The sequence below is a fragment of the Suncus etruscus genome, chromosome 14 (genome assembly GCF_024139225.1).
Source record: "Suncus etruscus isolate mSunEtr1 chromosome 14, mSunEtr1.pri.cur, whole genome shotgun sequence".
Classification (NCBI taxonomy): Eukaryota; Metazoa; Chordata; class Mammalia; order Eulipotyphla; family Soricidae; genus Suncus; species Suncus etruscus.
The window spans coordinates 39,029,637-39,053,355 of NC_064861.1; the positions used below are offsets into that span (position 1 = coordinate 39,029,637).

At 53.4% G+C, this 23,719-nt stretch overlaps 2 protein-coding genes and 1 non-coding gene across 3 annotated transcripts in view; 2 read left to right on the plus strand and 1 right to left on the minus strand.

Annotated features, from left to right (window-relative positions):
- Positions 1-521: 521 nt before the first annotated feature.
- On the minus strand, positions 522-7,198 carry CA5A (carbonic anhydrase 5A). Its single transcript, XM_049786779.1, has 7 exons — positions 6,988-7,198; positions 5,852-6,049; positions 4,538-4,656; positions 4,246-4,341; positions 3,936-3,998; positions 1,990-2,145; positions 522-865 (listed from the first exon to the last, which is right to left on the minus strand). The coding sequence occupies exons 1-7, from the start codon at positions 7,121-7,123 to the stop codon at positions 722-724; spliced, it is 912 nt and encodes a 303-aa protein (XP_049642736.1). The 5' UTR covers positions 7,124-7,198; the 3' UTR covers positions 522-721.
- A 2,866-nt stretch (positions 7,199-10,064) lies between these two features.
- BANP (BTG3 associated nuclear protein) overlaps positions 10,065-23,719 on the plus strand; it is a 35,803-nt gene continuing 22,148 nt past the window's right edge. Inside the window, exons 1-4 of the mRNA XM_049786750.1 lie at positions 10,065-10,110; positions 21,870-22,016; positions 22,243-22,334; positions 23,207-23,406. Coding sequence (XP_049642707.1) covers positions 21,947-22,016; positions 22,243-22,334; positions 23,207-23,406 — 362 coding nt within the window. The 5' untranslated portion in view covers positions 10,065-10,110; positions 21,870-21,946. The remainder of the gene's footprint in view (positions 10,111-21,869; positions 22,017-22,242; positions 22,335-23,206; positions 23,407-23,719) is intronic.
- On the plus strand, positions 17,274-17,380 carry LOC126029180 (U6 spliceosomal RNA). Its single transcript, XR_007502831.1, has one exon. It is a non-coding gene; the product is annotated as a U6 spliceosomal RNA (small nuclear RNA).

Consider the following 23,719-nt stretch of genomic DNA (forward strand, 5'->3'; position numbering starts at 1 on the left):
TGTTGGTCTCACCCGCCCAGCCCCCGCCACTCCAAATCTCTATTGTAAGGGAAGGTCTTGGTGCAACAATAGTGAAATGTCTTATTAAGTAGGTGTTTATCCAGACAGTAATAGCTAAAAAGATGTTCCTGCAAAGGGGTGCAGAAGGGAATATGGGGGCCACAATAGTGCCTGGCCCTGAACTCAGAGGACCTGGGCCTGGCTTTTTTCCCCCCCTCCGGATTTGGACACAGCTGCCTACACTGTGGGCACTCCTGGGGGTGGGTGGTCCCACTGTTGGTCAGACTCTAGAAGGAGATGGAGCAAGGCAAGTGTGGCCTCGGGCTGGGAAGAAGGAAGGGGGTCAGGGGAAGGGTAGGGAGGGTGAGGGCGAGGGGAGGCCTGCAAGGCCCTGTGACCCCACACCAGAACCTCTCCCATTCTAAGCTCCTTTAAAGTGGCTGCGGATTTGCAATCTGGAGAGCTCCCAGAGAATAGAACTGAGACAAAGACTCTGAGCCCGGGACTCTAAGACAGAGACCCTGAGATGGGAACCCTGAGATGGGAACCCTGAGAAAGGAACCCCAAGAAGGGGACCCCAAGACCAAGGACCCCTAGACAATGACCACAAGCCCATTTCCTGTTATGTTCAGGGCCTCATGTAACTAGCTTAACAGACCCAGCATGGGGGGGGGGGTATATGTGTCTTCCCATGTCCCCAAGTTTCAGGCATCAGGTGAGTTCAGGCCCAGGTGCCCCCTGGCATACCCTGGAAGGAGGCACGGACCCTCCTGCCCAGGAGTGGCTGCACGGGCCGGAAGTTGTTGGCCATCGGCCGCTCATCCTCACCCGGAAGGGACAGCAGGAGTGCACGGAAGGCAGCCAACTGTGGGGAGAGTGGGGTGTGAGCTGGGCCAGTGCCCCAGCATCCTGGTGTGGAGTCCCTATCTGCCACTAGCCCAGCACAACCACAGGGCCCTGCAATCACCCCAGCACTGCTGTTTCCTTGGGGTACCCTGGCAGCTATGGACTAGTGGAGGTGGAGATCAAAGAATCCAAGTTATTTTTATGTTTTGTTTTGTTTTTTGGTCCCCACCCAGCGGCGCTCAGGGGTTACTCTTGGCTCTTTGCTCAGAAATTGCTCTTGGCAGGTTCAGGGGACCATATGGGATGCTGGGGATTGAACCTGGGTCTGTTCTAGGTTGGCCACGTGCAAGGCAAACACCCAACTGCTGTGCTATAGCTCAGGCCAAAACGAGTCCAACTTGGGAGCCACGGTGTAAGAAGGAGGAGTACCCCAAGAAGGAGTACAGCAGCCCAGACAGCCCGGGCAACCTTGCGAGTTGGAGTCTGGAGTCCAGGTGACACCCAAAATCTCCAGCCCCAGGCTCATGGCAGCAGATTCTCAGGACCGTGGGGGCAGGAAACAGCTTGTTCTAGGACTGTGATGCAGTAATGGGGTGAACCCAGCTGAGGCCATCTCCCCAGGCACCCCATGACCTTCCCTCTTGTTTCATGGCAGCTCAGTGGTTCCCTTGTCTGCGAGGGCAGGTGGGAGGCACTTATAGACTGGGGCTAGGCACAGACTCAGCACTGCAGCCCTGTGTGTTCCCCCCACACCTGGGCAAAACCAAATGAGAAAAAGAGTATATGGGAGTCCTAGGAGAGGGACTGTATATATTGAGAAGATCGAGGGTGGGAGTGGGTTTCTCCCTCCCAGGGGCCAGTGGCCTGAGGCATGATATCCCCGGTAGTTTTTTGGGGGGTGATGGTATCCATGTCCCAAGGCTTGTTCAGGGCAAGTTGGGCCCTGTGCCTTTAGGCAACCTCCGAGCTGGGGGTATACATTTGGGGAGGATGCACCACGGTCTTATTCTGACCTTACCATTGTCCCCCTCTATTCTGGCCCTGCCACTGTCCTGTCTGCATATACCTACTGCATGCCAAAGAACTGGGGTGTCCCCAGGCCAGGCTGGTCCTGTCCCCTCGTCTCCAGCCCCCACAGCTCACCTGGGCTGGTGCCACTTCAATGGGCATCTTGTGAACGATCCAGGTGACTGATTCGCTTAAGGGCGGCGTAGTGAGGGAGCCTGGGTATGTCCAGTAGTCAGGGCAGGCTGGCAGCAGCATGGTCGGCTGGAAGGAGCCCAGCGCTGCCCGCGCATTCTGGCAGGAGGACAGAGCCCCTATGCATCTGGGCAGGGCAGCCCCAGCCTCCGGGATCACAATGTGCCTTGAGACAGAGGCCCAAGGCTGCGGATGACCTTCAGGTCAGGGACAGGATCGTGGGCCTTGTTTGGGGCCGGCCGCTCATGGGGACCCATTTCCCTTCCAAGTTTCTCCTTTCCCCATCTCAGGATGAGACAATGTCACCCTTCATGTTGCAAACTGTTAAAGGATGAGTGAACCAACTGAAACACAATGCTCCTGGCTCTGTGCTCAGGGATTACTCCCAGTTCTGGGTTCTGGGTTCACTCCTGACTCTGCTCAGGATCACTCCTGGTAGTGCTTGAGAGACTGACTATATGGAGTGCCGGGGGTTGAATGGGTCAGCTATGTGCAAGGTGAGAGCCCTCCCCTCTGTTCTCTCTCTTTAGCCCCAGAACTAGGAGGTTTGGCTCAGGGTTAGGGATATCTTCATGGGCTGAGCGGGGCTTGGGACCTTGGGGCTTGGACTGGTCATCCTGTGGAAACAGACACAACAGTAGGCTGCAGGTATGGGAAAGCTGGAATTGGGGTATTGGGGCTCCAAGGGCCATCTCTCTTCAGGAAGAGAAACTGAGGCCCAGAGGCCAGCATGAAGCTGGGAAGTGGCCTCTGTCCCCTAGGCCCCTCCCTGGCTGGGCAGGACCCTGCAGTTGCCTCCCAGTCAGCTGCTTCCACCCTGTGGTGGCACCATACCTGGGCATATGCTGTAAGGACAGGTGAAGTATCTAGTGGCCAGCCAGCAGGGGGTCGTCTGCACTGGCGTTGGTGCGGGGAGGACAACATCAAGGATTTGCAGGGGACAGATCAAAGGGCGCCCTGTGTGTGGGAGGAAGGGCTGCGGCCCTACCGGCCCATTGTCAGGCCTGAATCCATCCCACGGCCCAGCCTGCTCCCTCGGCTCAGAATTCTTTTGTTTGCTTCCAAACAAATAAACCATATTTCTCTGGAATTTCCATTTCTCCCTCAAAGCCCTTTCTCAGCTGGTGCTGGGGGGGCAGCGTTTGTACTCTTGACCTTGGGGACTGGGCTGATGGCCAGGACTCACCCATGTTGCCTGGTGGGCTACGTGGCCCAAGGGGAATCAGGGGCAACCAATGTTGATTTTTTTTGTTTGTTTTGTTTTTTGTTTTTTGGGTCACACCCGGCAGCACTCAGGGGTTATTCCTGGCTCTATGCTCAGAAATTGCACCTGGCAGGCTCAGGGGACCATATTGGATGCCCGGATTCGAACCACCATCCTTCTGCATGCAAGGCAAATGCCTTATCTTCATGCTATCTCTCCGGCCCTAAGTGTTGGTTTTGTTCAGTTTTTTTTTTTTCTTTTTTTTTTTTTGGTTTTTGGGCCACACCCGTCGATGCTCAGGGGTTACTCCTGGCTGTCTGCTCAGAAATAGCTCCTGGCAGGCACGGGGGACCATATGGGACACCGGGATTCAAACCAACCACCTTTGGTCCTGGATCGGCTGCTTGCAAGGCAAACGCAGCTGTGCTATCTCTCCGGGTCCGGTTTTGTTCAGTTTTAAGACTATCATTGTCCCTGAGGCCAATCAGCTTAAGATTCCCCAGAGCAGATGAATGGCTGAAGTGATAATGTTCCCCCAAACATGAGGCAGTGGTGGAGGGCATGGACAGAATTCTGGGGATGGGCGAGAGATGGGATCTGGGGGTTCAGATCTTCCAGGAGGGGAGTATGGAGAGGAGGGATCAGGGCAGAGTAGCAGTACCCCCAACACCATCCCCGGCCATACCTTGTGCCTGATGGCCGGGAGGATGTCCACCAGCGTCTGCAGTGCCTGGTGTGGAGCCCCTAGCTGCAGGTACATGGTGGCTTGTGAGTTTGGGGTGCCGCTTTCCTTAGACACCCCAAATTCACAGAAGGACTCATGAGGAGTGCACATGGCAGGCATAGGGTCCACTTCTCATAACTTCCCAGCCCCACATCATCAAAGGCAAAAATAGAAAACAGAGAAGAGAGACTGGAGAGGACAGAGGGAACAGGTAAGCAGTGCAGGAACTGGGTCCTTGATCCTTTTGTGCCAGGCCCTTTGGCCAACCCACCTTGAGGAACACAGCCAGCACCGCCAGACCCTCAGGACTGCCCGATGCCTCCTGGTAACTCTGGTATTTCTCAGCATTCCAGTGTACCACATGTAGCTGCAATAGTGGACAGAGCCTCAGCAGGCAGGCCTGCATACAGTCCCCCCCACCACCCCGCCATCCTGTCTGTTACCCACAGGATCCCAGCTCCCATCGGTCCTGTTAAAGGGCAGTGGAGAGGGGCCCCTCCCTGAGGTCACCTGCTGGGTGATAGGGCAGGTTTTCTGGATGCGCTTCCTGCATGTCCACGCACCTCAGCCGGGTACACGCTCTCATCCACCGTGTGCTCGGACCCACACTCGTCACCTGCTCCCCAGTGGAAGTGCAGCTGCCTGAGCCGGTACTGGTTCCGCAGGGGCCCCCCACTCACCCCTGCAGAGTATAAAGGTGCTGTCACTGCTCTGCTCGAGGCCCTGAGTGTGAGTGAGGCCTAGAGCACACTCGAAATTCCAGCTCCCGGAAGGGTGGGCCTGGGAGGTGGGACCTGGATTGGGTGCTCTAGCCTGAGCATCCCAGCATGTCTGCACACTGCAGAGTGTGCCCAGTGTGGAGGGTCCCAGCAGTAGCATTTCCCGACTATAAGATGATGTAAATAGGGCCCGGAGAGATAGCACAGAGGCGTTTGCCTTGCAAGCAGCCGATCCAGGACCAAAGGTGGTTGGTTCGAATCCCGGTGTCCCATATGGTCCCCCGTGCCTGCCAGGAGCTATTTCTAAGCAGACAGCCAGGAGTCATCCCTGAGCACCGCCGGGTATGGCCCAAAAAAAAAAAAAAAAAAGATGATGTAAATAGGGGGCCGGAGCAATAACACAGCAGTAGGGCGTTTGTCTTGCACGGGGCCAATCCTAGACGGACCCGGGTTCAATCCCCAGCATCCCATATGGTCCCCTGAGCCTGCCAGGAGTGATTTCTGAGCGCAGAGCTAAGAGTAACCTCTGAATGCTGACGGGTATGGCCCCAAACCAAAAACAAAAAGATGATGTAAATAGATTAGACTCAACCTTCCATGGTCCTTAAAGAGATGTGTGAGACCGAGACTGGGAACAGGCGAGTCCTGAGCCATGTGTTCCCTCCTGCTAGCACTGTGGAGCTGTGGGGGTGCTTGTGTTCAGGGAATCTGCATTTCAACCACCACCCCAGTTCTCTATATTTTGATCTAATAGACTGGTGGATGAGGTCCTGGAAAGGTGGCCACAGCCTGCTGCTGCACTGGCGCCCCCGTGTGGCAGTTTTGAGGGTGCTGGTCACAGATCTGGGATGAGCTCCCAGGGCTTCAGAATCCAGAATCCAGAGTGGTTCCGGCACACAGAGGCCAGAACCAGCAGGGCCGCAGATGTTGCTGCTTCCGTGGTGTTCATGAGCCACAGAAGAACAGGTGAGGAGGGAAGGAATCACCTGGTGGGTTCCAGCTGTGACACTTTAATAGAGATTTTCTGTGGCTGGCACATTGAGTCCATCCCACCGGATCCCTATCTCACTAGATTACACCTCAGCTGATCACTTACTTCATTGAATCTACCTCCCTGAATCCCCACCTCACCATATCCCACCTCACTGCCCGCCTTACCTGACCCCTTGGCAGAGTCATCGAACTCCACCTGGAAGAAGTAACCTGTGTTCCAGATGTGCTTGCAGCTGGCCGCATCGTAGGCCACCCTGAGAGGTGGCAGACATGGATCATACACACTGTCTTCACGGCAGATGTTGATGGGTGACTGGCGGCTGCCCCCTGGCACGGGGACTGGACCCTTCCAGAGGGGGTGCACTGTGGGGGGAGGAGACTGATGGTGGGTCCAGAGCATCAGGGGACATAGACACTGTCCCTGAGAAAATCATTCCTGGGTCAGAGCTGGGGGAGCCCTTCTGGCTGTGTGGGCTGAGCCCTGTGTCTCCCACCATGGTCAAACCTGTTGCTTTCTTGGTTTGGGGCTCACAATGGCAAAACTCAGGGCACTGAACTACAGGGGATGTGACATGCATGTTGGGTGCATCTGTCCACTTGTCCACCTGTACCTTGGCCCGGGCATGTCAGTTTGGGTGAGTGCCACTGTCCCAGTGCAGCCACTGCATCACCACTGGCGACTGGAAGGTCTCCCCGACATGAGGGCCCTCAGAAGGCCCAGTCACTATAGCCAGAGTTCAGCTGCTCCCACTCAGAGGGTGAGATAGGGTGGTGCCCACTATGTGTAGACCTGGAGAGGAACTGAGATCCAGGCCCTTAAAGCTAGCAAAACTTTTTGCAGCGGCGGCTTCCTGATCTGACAAGGTCTGGCAGACTCGTGGGGAGGAAACTGTGCTCTGGGACTAGCAGACCTTGCTCACGGGGGGGAGGGGGTTTGGTGGGGGAGCTGATTCTCAATCACATCAAGGACAAAACCTGATGGTTTTGTACAAGTCTTGGGCCCTGTACAAGTCTTAGGCCCAGTTCATATGGGTGCTGCGTCCAAAGGTGGCAAAGGGACGCGCGTTCATCACTGTCAGATTTTCTGCTTCTGAGGCCCAGGCTCAGTCAGAACACAGAATACCACCAGCTAGGGGATATGCCAGGCAGCCACAACTTCAAGGACCACCTATCACCCACTCTCCCTCCAAGCTTGGCAGAAGGTCCAGGCCTTAGGGCTCAATAGGTCAAAGGCCCATGAGGGACAGTGCCTGGCCCGAGAGCAGTGTCACTCGCATCTGTAAAGACTTGGGGTGACTTACCGGCAACGTTCCTGTCCCCTAGTGTGCAGGGGCCGTGTGAGCATGTGTGTGCCAGCTGTGGAGGCAGGTGGAGGCCCCTTAAAGGCCCTTCCCAGGGCACCCAAAGCCTCCTGCCCAGCACTGGGAATCTTAGCATCTTGCTCTGACACCCAAGATTCCCAGCAAAGAGCAGGTAAAGTCTCCACTGTCACTCTGCCACTGTGGGTCCTGTGAGCAGGGACCAGTATCCAGAGATGCCCCCAGATCCTGACCTAGTGGTTAAACTTCAACTTGGTGTGGCCAGTTGCGAGGCTGAGGTCCAGTTTGGCTTAGGGTCAGTGGGTTCCAGGGTCAGTGACCTCTGCTAAGTGCTGGGACCAGGTCAACAGTAGGTGAGTGCCCCCATGTCACCTCTGCTGGGAGTGAGAGGGGATTCAAGGCCTGGTCCTGACATCTACCCCTGAGTCTAGGCTAAGCCCTAAGGATTTAGGCTAGGAGTCAGGCTGAGCTGTGAGTCTGGGAAACAGGATGAGGAGGAAAAGGAGCAAGTACAAAGGGCATCAGATCAAGGTTGGCACGCACACACACACACACACACACACACACACACACACACACATCGACACACATCTTACAAAATGCGTGCACACACACAAATATACACTTGAACCTGTCCAAAAACAAGCTCATGGGAATTACATATGCACATACCTATTACACAAAGCTCAGGACATATACAGACAACAAACAACTCTACACAAATGCACCAGAATATCTATTTATAGGGCAGTGAGGAGGGTGCTTGCTTTATAAGCAGTCCCCAGGTTAAATCTGGCACTGCACAGGGCCCTCTAGCCCTGCCAGGAATGATCCCTAAGCAGTTGGGATTTAGGCCACACATGGCTAAGATCACTCCTGATAGTGCTCAGAGTTGGTATGTGGGGACAGGGATTAAACGTGGGTCAGCTGTGGGCAAGGGAGTTGACAACCCTTTGTACTTGATCCCTGACTTCATGTGACCATTTTGAGCAAGAAGCTTTATTGACTTTATGGATTTATACAGCTGCTCCCCAGCTGAAGAGCCAGGAGGTGCGGGAGGAGGCAGAAATGGAGACACCTTTAAGAACCTGAGGCCTGGGGCCGGAGAGATAGCATGGAGGTAAGGCGTTTGCCTCTCATGCAGAAGGTCATCGGTTCGAATCCCGGCGTCCCATATGGTCCCTCGTGCTTGCCAGGAGCGACTTCTGAGCGTGGAGCCAGGAGTAACCCCTGAGCACTGCCGGGTGAGACCCAAAAAAAAAAAAAAAAAAAAAAAGAACCTGAGGCCTATCATCTGTCTGGTCAGTCACTGTGCTTGGTCTGGGGCCAAAATAGTGAGAAACCAAACATGCAGGCAGTCCGGGAGCCTTCGCAAACACACAGCCTCTCCACCATGAGCCTGTGCACCTGTCCTTGGGTAGGACGCTGTCCACTCCTCTCAGGGTGCCCTCAGCCCTTTCCTCCACTGACAGCCAGTGCTGTCTTGGATTCCAATTCACTGTGGCTGTCGAACCGTTTCCCCGTCTCTCTGACTCCTCAAGTCTAAGCCACTGCCTCAGCTCCACTCATCTCTCTAGCTAACCTTCTGGGCTTCTTTGGAATCCGAGGCACGGTGCCTGCAAAGGAATTCAGTGGTCAGTGGTTGGTTTCAGCCTCCGGAGATCTGCCAGTGTTAATTCTGGAAGATGCTTTTACTCTAAAAGGTTGTTCAGGGTCGTACAGCTGGGGACTGGGCTGAACGAGAAGAAAAAAACCCCAACAACAACCAAAACAACAAAAACCCTTATGGTTTTTATAATCTGTAAAAGGGAAGTGGGCGGAAACTCAGCAAAGTTCTCTTTTCCAAACCAAAATACTGCCCTTGCCAGGCTTACTATCTGGATGATCAAAGACATTCCTGGGGGCTGGAAACAATACAGAAGATAGAAAATTAAGGAGAAAAAATGTAAATCCGGCATTCCTGGGGGTTGGAAACAACACAGAAAACAGAAAATAAAGGATAAAAATGTAAATCAGCAGTAATGGTGTTTCTGCAGTTGGGGAATTTTCTTTCTTCAGTGCCCACAAGGGGGGCATTTATGCTAACTAACTCAAACAATCTACATGTTAGATTATTTATTTATTTACTTATTTTGGTTTTTGGGTCACACGGGCTGCGCTCAGGGGTCTGCACTTACAAATTCCTGGCAGGCACGGGGGACCATATGAAATGCCGGGATTTGAACCACCATCCGTCCTGGATCGGCTGCGTGCAAGGCAAACGCCCTACCGCTGTGCTATCTCTCGGGCCCTACATGTTAGATATTAACAGTAAAATAATTTGATGCAAACAGTATTGCTACTACCAAATACACTAAAAATACGCAGACACACCTACACTCATCCGCAACACAGCGTCCCCGAATGCAGGTGCGTGTCATGTGTCGTGTGTGCTATCTGAATTCAGATAACAGAAAAAATTTGCATCTAGGAAGGAGCTTCACGAAGGAGCAGGGCAGGGCCGGGCACCAACCAGGTAGGTCTAGCCCGGTGCTCAGCTCCCGAGGGCTGCGCGCGCAGCAATTCCCCTCGGCGTCTTCACTACAAATCCCAGCAGCCTACGGGAGCGCCGAGCCGAACCGGACGCGGACTACAAGCCCCAGCAGGCCCTGCAGACTACAACTCCCAGAATGCACTGCAAAGGCCGCGCGCGAGACCTCCCGGGATATGTAGTCTTCGAGAGGGAGCTCCTTAAATCCTTCAAGTCCGGGACACCATGGGAGTTCAACCGCCGACTCCGCGACGCAGCTCCTTACGGCCTAAGAGGGGGCTGGTTGCGCGGCAGAGACGGGTGAACCCCGCGGAGTCTCGCCGGGGCGCGGGGAGGGCGACACGTGCGCAGGCTCGGCAGGAGAAGGCGCGCGCGGGAGGCCTCGGCCAGGCCCCCCCCTTCGAGCCCGTCCCGCCCCGCGCTCAGCGCGCCACGGCGCAGGCGCAGACGCCGCCGGGCGGGCGGCCGCGGGGAGCGCCTCGCGGCGCCTGCGCAGAGCGGCGGCTTCTCTCGCGAGGACGGACGCCATTATCGCAGCTCCTCGACAAACACCACGAGAATTCCGCAGCCCACACGGTAATTGCAGCTCCCGCAGCCGGTCGCGTCTCCTCCTCCCCCCCTTCCCGCGGGGCGAGACGAGAACGAGATCCTCCCTCGGCCCTGCGCCCTGCGCCCTCCTCCGGCCGCGCCCGCCGCCGCCAACGGCCCTGTCAGCCGCGCCGCCGCCGCCTCCTCGGCCCCGCCGCCCGCCCGGGCCTCCCGGGCCGCCTCCCGCTTCGGCCCCTCGCGCCGCGCCCCCACGGTCCCGGGACTCTGGGCTTTTCTGCCCCCGCCCCTCCTCGGCGCCGCCTGCCTGCCCTAGGCCTAGGGGAGGCGGCCCCGGCTGTTCGGAGCCCCAGCCCGCCCGGGGCCCTCGTCTGGTCCTCCCCGGTGTGAGTGACAAGGGCCCCTGTTGTGGTGAAGACTGCAGACTGACAGGTTTGGGGAAGGTTCTCGCCTCCCCGCCTCCCCGCTTGTCAGCTGCGGCCCTGCACTGCCTGCCTGCACCCCTCATCCCCAGCCCAGATTTCCTCCCCCCAAACACACACACACACACACACACACACACACACGAAAAGGACAGTGAGCACGGCCCGCAGTTGGCCACCAGAGGCACCTGTAGTTCCATGTGGGACAGTCGCACCCCAGACCCAGGCCTGGGGTTAACCATGCAGAAGTCCCCAGTGCTCTGGGTAGAATGCCCGGCGTCTGTCCAGGACCAAGGGAGCCGGCCTTAGCTGTCATGCACGCCTACACACACACACACACACACACACACACACACACACACACACGTGCACGCACACAGCTTGCATCCACGAGTGGGTGAGTGGCACTCGGCAAACTTGGGGATCTGTCATCTTCACGTTTCCTCAGACGATACCTGTAAACTCTCAGTTACATCTCATCCGTGGCCTTGAAAAGCACCATTGATTATAATGTTTGGACGACTTCTGACTTTAAGGAATTTTGCTTTTTCTCCCGAAGCAGAGATGGCAGAGGGGAGGAATATTTATCTTTCCATAGCTCTCTGTTCACACCCGACTGTGCTCAGGGCTGACTCCTGGAGGTGCTTGGACTATATGGCATGCTAGGGATCAAACCCAGGCCACTGTATGCAAGTCAGATAGCCTCTCTGCTGTGCTATACTTCTGAACCCAAGGAATACTTTGGTTTTTGGGTCACACCTGGAAGCTCTCAGGTCACTCCTGGCTCTGCTTTCAGAAATTTTTTTTTTTTTTTTTTTTTTTTGGTTTTTGGGCCACACCCTGTGACGCTCAGGGGTTACTCCTGGCTATGCGCTCAGAAGTTGCTCCTGGCTTCTTGGGGGACCATATGGGGCGCCGGGGGATCGAACCGCGGTCCGTCCTAGGCTAGCGCAGGCAAGGCAGGCACCTTACCTCCAGCGCCACCGCCCGGCCCCTGCTTTCAGAAATTGTCCCTGGCAGGTTCAGGGGACCATATGGGATGCCAGGAATCAAATCAACGTTCTTCCTGGGTTGCCTAGGCAAACACCCTACCTCTGTGCAATCTCTCTGGCCCTCAAGGAAAATATTTTAGAAGAAAGCTTGAGGTGTCTTTATTTTTGGCCACAGTTGTTAGTACTCATGCAAGTGGGCAAGGGAGGTACTGTACCCACTGTCCTGTCACTCTGATCCCCAAAAGAAAGCTTGAACAAAACTCAACACCAGAATGTTCTGTTCCTGGGGCTGGAATGATAGCACAGTTGGTAGAGCATTTACCTTGTACAAGGCAGCCAATTTGGGTTCGATCCCCAGCATCCCAAATGGTTCATTGAGCTTGCCAGGCAGGAGTGATTTTTTTTTGTTTGTTTGTTTTCTTGGGCCATACCCAGCTGCATTCAGGTTATTCCCGGCTCTGTGCTCAGAAATCTGTCGTGGCAGGCTTGGGGGACCATATGTTATGCTGGGATTCGAATCTGTCCTGTCTTTGGCCAGATGCATGCAAGGCAGACACCCTACAACTGTGTTATCACTCCAACCCCTCAGGAGCGATTTCTGAGCTCTGAGCTAGGAGTAACCCCTGAGTGTGGCCGGGTGTGGTGCAAAAACAAAAATCCAGAATGTTCTGTTCCTATCACAATAATGATGGTCAAAAAAAGAAACTCCTTGATAAATTGTTCGCTGGAGTTTGGTACACGAAGTGTTTATTTTGTGGCTGTGTGAACAGTTACGGATGAGCTGACTTTCCTGCAATTTGCTCTTATACTGCACATGGTAGACAGACCTGGGGCTCATAGGCTAGAATCAGGATCAGTGTTTGTGTGTGTGTGTGTTTTGTTCACACCCAGCATCGCTCAGAGTTACTCTCTCTCCTGGCAGGTTTGGGGGAACATACGGGATGTTGGGGATTGAACCTAGGTCAGCTGTATGCAAGGCAAATGCCCTATCCGCTGCTCTGGCTCCGATGGTTTTTAAATTTGTCTTTTTTTTTTTTTGGGGTTTTTGGGCCACACCCGGTAACGCTCAGGGGTTACTCCTGGCTATGTGCTCAGAAGTTGCTCCTGGCTTGGGGGACCATATGGGGGATCGAACCGCGGTCCGTCCAAGGCTAGCGCAGGCAAGGCAGGCACCTTACCTTCAGCGCCACCGCCCAGCCCCAATTTGTCTCTTTTTTGCAGTGTTGGGGCTCAAACATGTGGAAGGCAAGTGCTCTCCTGCCTGCCCCTGGTGTGCCGGGTTTCTGAAAGGGCTTGATACTGAGTGCCCTTTGGAAACAGGTCTGCTTGGGGCACTCACCACACTTCAAGGTTTGCTCATCCTGCCTGAGGCTTCTGTTAATGGGCTGTGGCCTGTAGCCTTGTGGAAGAAGGGATGCCTTCACCTTCAGTTGGGAAGGCTGGAGGGTAGAGTATTTTGCCTGTCATCTCACCCTGCCCTCCCTCCTTGTCTCAGCTGCACAATCCCGCTCAAGTCTACTTCTATGCCTGTTCTTGAGTGAAAATGTTCAAGAGAATAATGGGGGTGGCAGTCAGCAGGGGCAATGGCTTCGCTTCAGAATTTGCACCTCTGCATTTCTTGTGCCTGTTCACGGTCAGTGTCCGGAGTTTGCTCCAAATCTAGACACTCATCTCCTTGGTGGGTGCCCTTGAGAGTCACTGCTAGTGGGAAAGGCGGTGGAAGGACAGTGTCCCAGATAGGTGACGGACCCCCAGAGTCTTTACCTGCCACTCAAGTAGAAGGTGAAGGAAGTGCAGAGAGGCAGCTGCTGTCCCAGCCTGTTCCTTCTCAGTGCTCTTTGTTAGCATTGAGAATAATGTTGCAGGGACCTGATGAGTGCATGAGGTCAGTGTGTGTTCTATACAGTTTCCTGCACTGTTGTGGTGGCCTGGGCAACCTGGGCACATAGTATGGAGGTGATAAGAGCCATCTTCTGAGCAGGGCTTGGAAGTTCACCTCCTTCCCCCAAATGAAAAGGGCAGAAGGAGGGCACTTGAAGGGGATACGAAGGCAGCTAGAGTGATGGAGGTCAGAGAAACTGCTGAGTTTCCCCTGAAATTTTTCTTTCCCCATTGTGTAAAACCATCCCAGAACTTGGAGATTAATATGATTTTTCTTTTCTTTTCTTTTTTTTTTTTTGGGGTCACACCCAGTAGCGCTTAGGGATTCCTCCTGGCAGGCTCGAGGGACCATATGAAATGCCGGGATTCGAACCACAGTCCTTCTGCATGCAAGGCAAATGCCCTACCTCCATGCTATCTCTCCAGCCCCTGATGTGATTTTTCTGAGCTTGAAACAGATTGATTCAAGTTCCCTGGGAAAGAGTAGTGTGTGCTGCTGCTGAGTTCTTGTTGGGGTGGCCTCTCTGTTCTTGCATGTGGTTAAGAGCCCGAGACACCTTAGGCTGGTCTTGCTACAGTTCCTGCCATGGCCTCCAAGTACAGCCCTGAGCACAGTCACTAGTAGTGTTACTGGCCATCCTGTCCCAGCACAGAAGGTTTCCCTGCAGGCTCTTTGGTACCAGAGATTGATTGAGGACGCAGGTTCTTCCCCCAACGGGGCCGGTGCAGAGTAGCTGCTGTTGTCTGGATAATGTGCAAGTGATCGTCTTGAACCCATGGTGGGCTTCAGAGATGTGTGCAGTTTTCAGCTGTATTGTGATTTTTTTGTTGTTGTTTTGGGCTACACCCGTTTGATGCTCAGGGGCTACTCCTGGCTAAGCGCTCAGGAATTGCCCCTGGCTTGGGGGGACCATATGGGACGCCAGGGGATCGAACCGCGGTCCTTCCTTGGCTAGCGCTTGCAAGGTAGACATCTTACCTCTAGTGCCACCTCTCGGGCCCCTGTATCGTGATTTTTGCACATGAGTGATATCAGGGAGTGCGGTAGGGGCAGTGGACATGGGGTGAGATGGAAACAGCCCAAAGGCCCAGTCCCTTCTGATCACGGGTACTTATAAGACCTGTCTGACATTGGTACTTCTCTGAATTGGCCCAATAACACCAGCCTGCTGGGCCTCCTTGGAGCTGGACACCAGCCCCCTCTGGAGATGTCTCTTCTAGGGGTCAGTCCCTGTTCAGAATAGTCCCTGAGGGGCCGGAGAGATAGCATGAAGGTAGAGCGTTTGCCTTCCATGCAGAAGGATGGTGGTTCGAATCCCGGAATCTCATATGGTCCCCAGAGCCTGCCGGGGGCAATTTCTGAGTGTAGAGCCAGGAGTAACCCCTGAGCAAAGCTGGGTGTGACTCAAAAACAAAAACAAAACAATAGTCCCTGAGATTTTCCCTGGAAGCACACACTTAACCACCTGGGGCAGCAAGGTGGTAGGCAGCCACCTGCTGCAGAGGGCCAGAGAAGTGGGTGGTCTTGTCTCTGGGGCCTCTCATAGCTGCTCCCACTCTGGCAAGTCCAGCAAAGCCTAGGTTGCAAGCACAGGCAATGAGTTGTGTGACACAGTGAGCTCTGGGCCTGTAGCACTAATGTGTTCAAAGAGGGTGGGGCTGCAGCTTTGTTCATCTTGAAAAGTCGATGCCAGTGGTACTCTTGGAGAAGTGTAATTAGTGTTGGAAAATTGCTTCAAAAGAGAACGTCTCCCTCACTGCCTTTCTTGGAGAAGAAAAAAATAAAACCTCATCATTTCCTTGGCTGAATATTTTTCTCTGCAAACTTAGATAACTGCAGAAACAGCCAAAGAAATACACACACATATGTGTGTATAGATGAGCATATTCTTGCCTCTGCATTCAGGGATCATGTCAAGCAGGGCTCAGGGACCTGCACTAGAGACTGAACCCAGGTCATTCATGTGCAAGGTGAGCACTTTAGCCCTATACTTTCTTCCCAAAGTCTGTGACATAACTTCTCCATTCAAATATTCCCATCTTATATTTGCTTTTATTCCTCACCATAGCTCACATGTGTGAAGCATGGATTCTCACCTCTGTCCTTGGACCACCAGAATTTTCTTCAGAGGGTTTTTTTTTTTTTTTTTGTAGTCTATAGAAGTCTTCATTGTGAGGAAGAGGTAATTGTATGCATACATAACATGGCAGAGAAAACCTTGATTGATCAATCAAGAAAAACTTGATTGATTTCAATCAAGTTTCCCCCCAAATGTACGGGAAGTTGGGAGGATGTCAGCCTTGCATGTGGCTGACCTAGGTTCCATCCCCGACATCCCAGCAATGCCAGAAGTGATCCCTGATACAGAGTAACCCCCAGCACAGCTGGGAGTGCCCCAGCGCCCCCCCCCATTTAAATTAAAAATAGTGTTTGGGGGGCTGGAGTGATAGTGAGATGATTGCCTACATGCAGCCAACCCGGGTTTGATCCCCAGTATTTCATAGGATCCTCTGCTAGGAAGGGTGGGAGGTGAGTCAGATTGTATATGTGTATCAAGCTCCAAAACCAGAACACGGGAGAGACTCGGGTCTAGAAGCAAATGCAGGAAATCATGTACATACTGAAGGGGGTGAAATGGGTTCAGGGCTTGTGACACGCAAGCCTTCTGCTCTTAAGAAGCAGGCAGCTCAGTGGGGAAAGCTGGAAACGCAAGAGAGCATTTTCCTGAGACCTGGAATATTTATTATTAGGAAGAACCAGACAACACCCTGGGGTGGAAAACAAGTGGTTGAAAACCAATTGAAGGTGCTACATTCAAAGATGTTTCCCACCAATGAGTAAAAAGCCATATACTGAGTGGGGTGGTATTGGGTTAATCCAATGGATGTGTGTCTAAGTCTAAGGGAAGCTCTCAGATGCCCAGTCCCCTCCCAACAATTCTTAGCTGCCTGGGTTGGCAGTTGTTTGAGTAGAGGGCAGAAAGGTGTAGGCATCTGGGGTCCTGCAGTGCTGGGGCTCAGCTTGGCCACCTCACCTCAGTCAGCCTGGCTTGGTGTATTGGGTGGTGCCAGTGTGGAGCCAGCATCAGCTCCAGGGAATGCAGCTCCCTGCGCTAGCTCTCTATCCCCAGTAATTTGGTGTTATCAGAAGGATTTCTACTGCTCAGGTAGTTCTTTCTTGCAGCCTCATTGCCTCCCATGCTCAGGGTCAGCCATCCCTCTGGCCTTCAGCACCCAGAGGGCGAGGAGGAGATGAGATCTACCAGTAACCCCTGTGGTTCTTGCCAGTGGTCTGCGGGCTCTGCCATGTGTCCTCCTGGTACAGCTTGCTGGGTCCCAGTGTGTCTACCCCCTGTTCTACAGCACAAGCTGCCTTGTATTCCCTGTCCTCTTAATGGTCTTCCTGGGCCTTCGCTTCACAAACAGACTCGCATAGCCCGGAGTGTGCTGGTGACCCAAATCCAAGTGTCCAAATGTCCCAGGGCCTCTGCTGGGTCTTGGCTGGATACCCATTGTGCCCAAGAGCAGCACCAGCGCCAGGTGATAAGTTCCAATGATGACTGCCCACAGGTCTGGTGCCTGCGTCCTTGTGACTGCTGTCACTGCCTGGGTAGCCAACACTGCCAGCGAAGATTTGATGCTTTCAGGGCACTCTGGACTGGTAGGAAGTGGTCTCTTGCCTCCTGACATTAGGTGCTTCTCATGGGGCTGGTGCTCTGGAGCCATGAGCATTGCGACATGGGATCCACCACCTTTGCACGGGCCTGGGGAGGGAGGTGAAGCTCTTCAGAGGGAACTGTGGAAACCTGGAGACTTCACCTTTCTGTATTGTATTGTCCCCTTGAGAGCTATATGTAATGCTGGTGGTGGTTGGTTTTGCCATCAAATGTTTCTCTATTGCCCGTTTCAGCAGCACATATACTAAAATTGGAATGGTACAGAGAAGATTAGCATGGCCCTTGTGTAAGGATGACATGGAAATTCATAAAGCATTTTATATTTTTGGGAAACAATCCAAGTGCCTGAGAACAAATGAGTGGATAAAGAAACTGGTACATCTGCACAATGGAATACTCTGCAACTGTTAGAAAAGATGAAGTAGGGGCCGGAGAGATAGTATGGAGGAAAGGCGTGTTTGCCTTGCATGCAGAAGGACGGTGGTTTGAATCCCAGCATCCCATATGATCCCCCAAGCCTACCAGGAATGATTTCTGAGCGTAGAGCCAGGAGTAACCCCTGAGCGCTGCCTGGTGTGACCCAAAAACCAAAAAAAAAGATGAAGTAATGAAATTTGCTTATACCTGGGTGGGTGGGTATGGAGAGTATTATGTTGAGTGAAATGAGTTAGAGGGACAAAGAATGATTACACTCATTTGTGGGATACTGTATAAGGGAAAGATAGTATGGTAATAGTATCAAAGACAATAGAGAAAAGGGCCAGGAAGACCAGACCATGGTACTAAACTTCACACAAGTAGCAGGAGAGTGCAGTTAGGGCAGAGAAGGGACCACAATGACTATAGTTGAAAAATGATCACTCTGAACAAGAACTGGGTGCTGAAAGGTGATAAAGTAATAGGTATGGTACTCCTCACTAACAATATTGCAAACCACAGTGTTTAAAAGGGCAGGCGGGGGATGGGGGGTGGGAGAAGAGAGAAGAAAACTGCCCCATAGGCGGGGGTAGGGGGTAGGGCAGGAGGGAAACTGGGACCATTGGTGGTGGGAAATGTGCACTGGTGAAGGGTGCATATCACATGACTGAAACTCATCATGAATAACTTTTTATTTGTGAAAAAAACTGTCTATGAATAGCCTTGTATCTATGATGTTTAAATAAAATAATTAATTTAAAAAATTTCTCCAGTGCACTCACCTGCCAGCGCTGCTGAAGATGGAAACTAGTGCCAACACAGTCCTCAGCCAAAGCCAGCTGAACTGCTCAGGAGTGGAGTGACAAGTTCGACACCGTAGACTCCCTCCCCCAGATTTCTTATCATTCGGGAAGCAAGTTATTTTTCATAAAATCACTTAAGTGAATAAAGAAAGTCAAACAGTTTTGGACCCGATTTCAGATATGTCTGTTGAAGATGCGCCTATATCCCTAGTCATGCTGCTTGCAGAGGTGAAAAGGCCCGACCTGGCCATGGCCCTGCATTCCTTCCCTTATTCTCTGTCCTGTGTCACTGTGACCTAGAAGGAAGAAGGGAAGTGGTGGATTCAGACCAATGTGGAGACCCTAGGGCTGCTTTCTTCTCGTTTCTAGTTTAGAAGTGGGCTGTTTAGGGGTGTGTTGAGCTACAGGGTTTTTTTTGGGGGGGGAAGGAGGTCATATCCAGTGGTGCTTGGGTTATTCCTGGCCCTGCATTCTTGGGTCATTCCTGAAGGTATTTGGGGGACCATATGGGATGCAGGGGATCAATCCAGGACGGCTTCATACAAGGCAAATGCCCTCCACTGTGCTATCACTCTGGCCCTGCCCTCCACTGTGCTATCACTCTGGCCCTGCAGGTCTGGGGTTTTACCCCAGTGGTGCCTGGAGGTCTGGCATGGCTGTGTTTCAACTGTGCAGTCACCTACCACACTCTCCTTCTGTGCCCCACTCTGAGGAGATGTGGGGAAGAAGGGGGAGTAGAGTCTGTCCCTGAGCCCACCTTGCAGGGCCTTAGTCCAGTGGGGTGTCACTGGGTGGCTTCCTGTTCCATGAGCACCTCTTGGTCACTCTGCTCAGGGCACGGGGTTCCTGCCTGGGTTTGGGTGCTGGTGCAGACTGGGGTAGTTATGGAGCCTCTGTCTCCCCAATCCCACATAAAGGATTCAGGCGTTTGGCTTCTGAAACATGCCGTCTCCTGATCCTTGGGCAGCTAGGCCTGGTCTGGTCACAGGGTATCATAGTGATGCCTGCTGCAGCCTGAGAGACATGGCTCTGGGCTATCACCCTCACACACATACAGCTGTGTACTTTCACTCACATGATTCTACATACAGACTGCAGTGGGACTACATCTGCCTGTTGGCACATACTTATACACATGTGCCTGCATACACATACACATGTTCATGTACACACGTGGCTTTGGGGCTGCACTCACATGCTTGCATATACATCTATGCATGCATGTACGTGCCTGTATGCACAAATCTGAACATAAAGGCATGTCCACACACACAGACATGAACACAATGGCACATCTACACACATGCATGTCTGAGCACAAGCAACACACACGAATATGGGCACACCCCCTGTCTGACCAGAATCTGGGTTCCTATGCACTGGGGTGCAGGTTCCTATTCACTCTTTTCTGGAAATGTTTACATTTTGGCTAGCCTGAGCTGGGGGCTCCGCCCTGGAAGCAGCCTTTCTCTGTGCTTACCGGCCAGTTCCAGCTGAAGCCCAGGACTAGGTGTCCACCATGCTCCAGCCATGTTAGTGTTTGTGCTGGTCTCTCACTGGGGCCCTGAAAGTTGCCAAGCTACCCAGTGCCTTACACTTTCCTGCATTCTTCTTGCTGTTGCACTGACTGGGCCCTGGCCTCAGAACCTCCAGTACAATTTTAGGGGCCATGTGGGAGCTGTTGGGTGGGAGTGTTGGGAATGTGGATTTTAGGTTAAATGCAGCATGGCAGCCCTAGGTGAGTGGTTGTGCTAGCCAGGAGGACCCACTCATGGACTCTCTGCTGAGCTGTTAGGAAGAACAGCAAGCCATTGGGATTTGTGGGGGACTGGAATGATACCTGACTATTTTCTTCTCATTCTTTGGGTCCCTAGACCAATTTTCCTGGTCCTTGTCCAGGAACCCACAGGAGAAGGTCAGGTGCACAGAGCTGATGCCAGCCCATGCGGCATCATTCCTTTAGCAGCAAGATCTTGGCCAGTGAGCAGAGCATGCTGGGCCAGGCAGGAGAAGATGGGTCTTTTCAGGTTCCCATCCTCTGGGGCCAGGATGGGCGCTGGGAGCCCAGTGCTTTGCCTGTCTTACTGCTTTTCAGTCGTGTAGGTGGGGTCTGCAGTGCCTGAACTGTGGGCCTGTTCGAGGCTTGCTGTCTTCTTACATGGTCACTGAAAGTGCTGGGTCCCTGTGCAGCCACCTGAGGCTTTCCAGAGAGCTACGGCTGCTCTTATCTGCACCTGAAAGTCATGCTCGGTGCCAGGACTGTACACAGCGCCTGCGGGACTTGAGGTGACTGCATTACCTCCTTTCTCCTGTCCCAGTCTTGTTCTTTTATTTATTTATTTATTTATTTATTTATTTAGGTTTTTGGGTCACACCCGGCAGCACTCAGGGGTTACTCCTGGCTTTACGCTCAGAAATCGCTCCTGGCAGGCTCAGGGGACCTTATGGGATGCCGGGATTCAAACTACCGTCTAAGGCAAATGCCCTACCACTGTGCTATCTCTCCGGCCCCGTTCTTTTATTTTTTTTTTTTGTTTTTTAATTTATTTTTTTGGGGGGCCGAGAGGTGGTGCTAGAGGTAAGGTGTCTGCCTTGCAAGCGCTAGCCAAGGAAGGACTGCGGTTCGATCCCCCAGCATCCCATATGGTCCCCCCAAGCCAGGAGCTATTTCTGAGCGTTTAGCCAGGAATAAATAACCCCTGAGCATCAAACGGGTGTGGCCCAAAAAACCAAAATGGGATGCTGGGATTCGAACTACTCTTTGTCCTCTGTTGGCTGTATGCAAGGCAAACAGAGATACAGGCAGCAGGCCCTTCATGCACCCTGGTTGCTGGTACCTGGTATCCTGGTCTGGTGCCTATGCAGGAAAGTAGGACATAGCAGCACAGCTTCCACATAAGTTTTTGTGTCACTTCTACAGGCATGGCCCCACAGGCCTGTAGGGTGTGCCTGGCAGAGAGTTGGATAGAAGGTCAATTGTCACTCATGGGGACAGGGACAGTGTACAGTGCCTGCGTTGTATATTCCCTGAGGAAGATCTCCATTCCTGATTTCTGCTGCCCCCTCATGATGGCCTGATTTGCCACCACCTCAGGGACTCATTTCAAGTGCTGTTTATTTAATTTTTTGGCTTTGGGGCCATATCCAGTAGCTCTCAGGGGTTCCTCCTGGCTCTGCACTCAGGAATTACTTCTAGTGGGCTCAGGGGACCCTGTGAGATGCCGAGGATCCAACTCAGGTTGGCCATATGCAAGGCAAAAAACACCCTTCCCGCTGTGCTATCAGTCTGGCCCCTCAAGTGCTCTTTGAGATAACATATTTGTGCTGATGTGACCTCACAGGGCTCCTAGGGCTGCCCTCAACCCCTTGGGGGACTGCCCTCCCTCAGACAAGGCTGGATCCAGGAAGGGTCTGAGACCAGCGGGGAAAGAAGCTGTGTCTGTGGGCCAGGTGGTATGGGGAGGCACTGTATGTTGGGGACTGAGCCAGAACAAGGTCAGCAGCATCTCTGAGCTGCTTCTGGGCCCCAAGGACTGCCCTGATGTTTGTCACTGTCGTCCTGTCTGTGGCCTCATGGCTGATTCCCTTCCTGTCTGGTCTTAGGTTATAGTGGACAAGCCTCACGACTCCTGAGTCTCATTTCTGCTGTGTGGCGGTGGCCGCCCCGGGCTGGATGATGTCAGAACAGGACTTGGCGGACGTGGTGCAGATCGCTGTGGAAGACCTGAGCCCCGACCACCCAGGTACTGGCTATGGAGGGTTGTGCCTGTGCGGCTTCATGCACATGTGTCTATGTCACCATGTCCTGGTGTACAGATACTTATATATACACACACTCCTGCACTCATGCTCCTGTGTACACACACACACACACACACACCTGAACTCCCCTGTGCCTGACACACACACGCCTGCATCATGTGTCCTCCCATGCCCAGGGCTCAGCTGCGTCCTCTGCTGTCATTTCAGTCGTCCTGGAGAATCATGTTGTCACCGATGAGGATGAACCCACCCTGAAACGCCCAAGGCTGGAAATGAGCTGCCAGGACCCATCAATAAAGGTGAGTGGGTATGACTGGGCTGACCCTGAGCCCCTGAGCAGCAGGGACAGATGCCCAAGGTTAGAGCTTATGGGACTGTGCTTCTTTGTTCCTGCTTCCCCATCCACTATTGCCCTTGGTGGCCTTTTCCCAGCCTGTCCTTCAGACCCACTGAGGGGCCTGCTTCGGGGAGGTTGTTCCTAGGGCAGGAGAAAAGCCAGCAGCATAGAAGAGGGATTCATCTTCTCTTACCAGATAGTTTGGTTTGAGAGGCTGGCCAGGAGGGCAGAGTGACAGGTGATCCATGCAGTTTGACCCCAGTACCCCAACACTGGGCCTTGGAACCTGGTGTTGCTGTCAGGCATGACTGTGTAGCAGCCACCAGGGGGCAGGCTTGCCGTGCAGAGCTGTGCTGGGCCACCTATGCTGGGCTCAATCTAGTATCAGTGGCCCCGTGGATTTGGGTGAGAGGCTAACCTGCTTTCCCTGGGCTAACTGCCATTTAGGGACTGGAACAGTAAGGAAGGGAGAGTTGGAAAGGCCATAGCTCTAGCCCGTGGGGCTTCCACAGAGCAACTGCTGGGTCATGGCCCCCCAGGACAGTGTAGCTGGAGTGGCCATGGTGTTTTGGAACCCCGAGTACTGAACCCCATGTTCACGGCCCCTTTTGACTTGTCTCTTTTTTTTTTTTTTTTTTGGTTTTTGGGCCACACCCAGCGGTACTCAGGGGTTTCTCCTGGCTCTCTGCTCAGAAATCACTCCTGACAGGCATGGGGGACCATATGGGATGCGGGGATTCGAACCACCATTGGTCTTGGATCAGTGCTTGCAAGGCAAATGCCCTACTGCTGTACTATCTCTCCGGCCCCTGACTTGTCACTTTCTACCTACAGTCATTCCTATACTCCATTAACCAGACCATCTGCCTGCGACTGGACAGCATTGAGGCCAAGCTGCAGGCCCTGGAGGCCGCGTTCAAGTCCCTGGAGGAGAAGCTGGACTTGGTCACCAACAAACAGCACAGTCCCATCCAGGTGCCCATGGTGGCGGGCTCCCCGTTGGGTGCCACACAGACCTGCAACAAAGTGCGCTGGTGAGGCCTAGCACCTTGCGCCTGCTGCTCTGTGTGTTTGGGGTGGAGGAGCCTATTCTGAGACCTTTTCTCCAGGACCAACCCCAAGACTCAGCCTAATGGGTGTTTCTCTACCATCTGGCCCAGCTTAAGGCATGTTCTCACCCCATAGGTGTTCTGCCCTACTGCATGGCATCACATGTACTACTGAGCTGTCAGTGGGACCTCTCAGAGCCTCCAGGAATACTCAGGTGGTCAGGTGCTTGCTTGTCTCCAGGCCACATGGCTCAGTTGCATTTGTCCCCTGACAGATGTGTGGAGTTTAAGGGTCCTG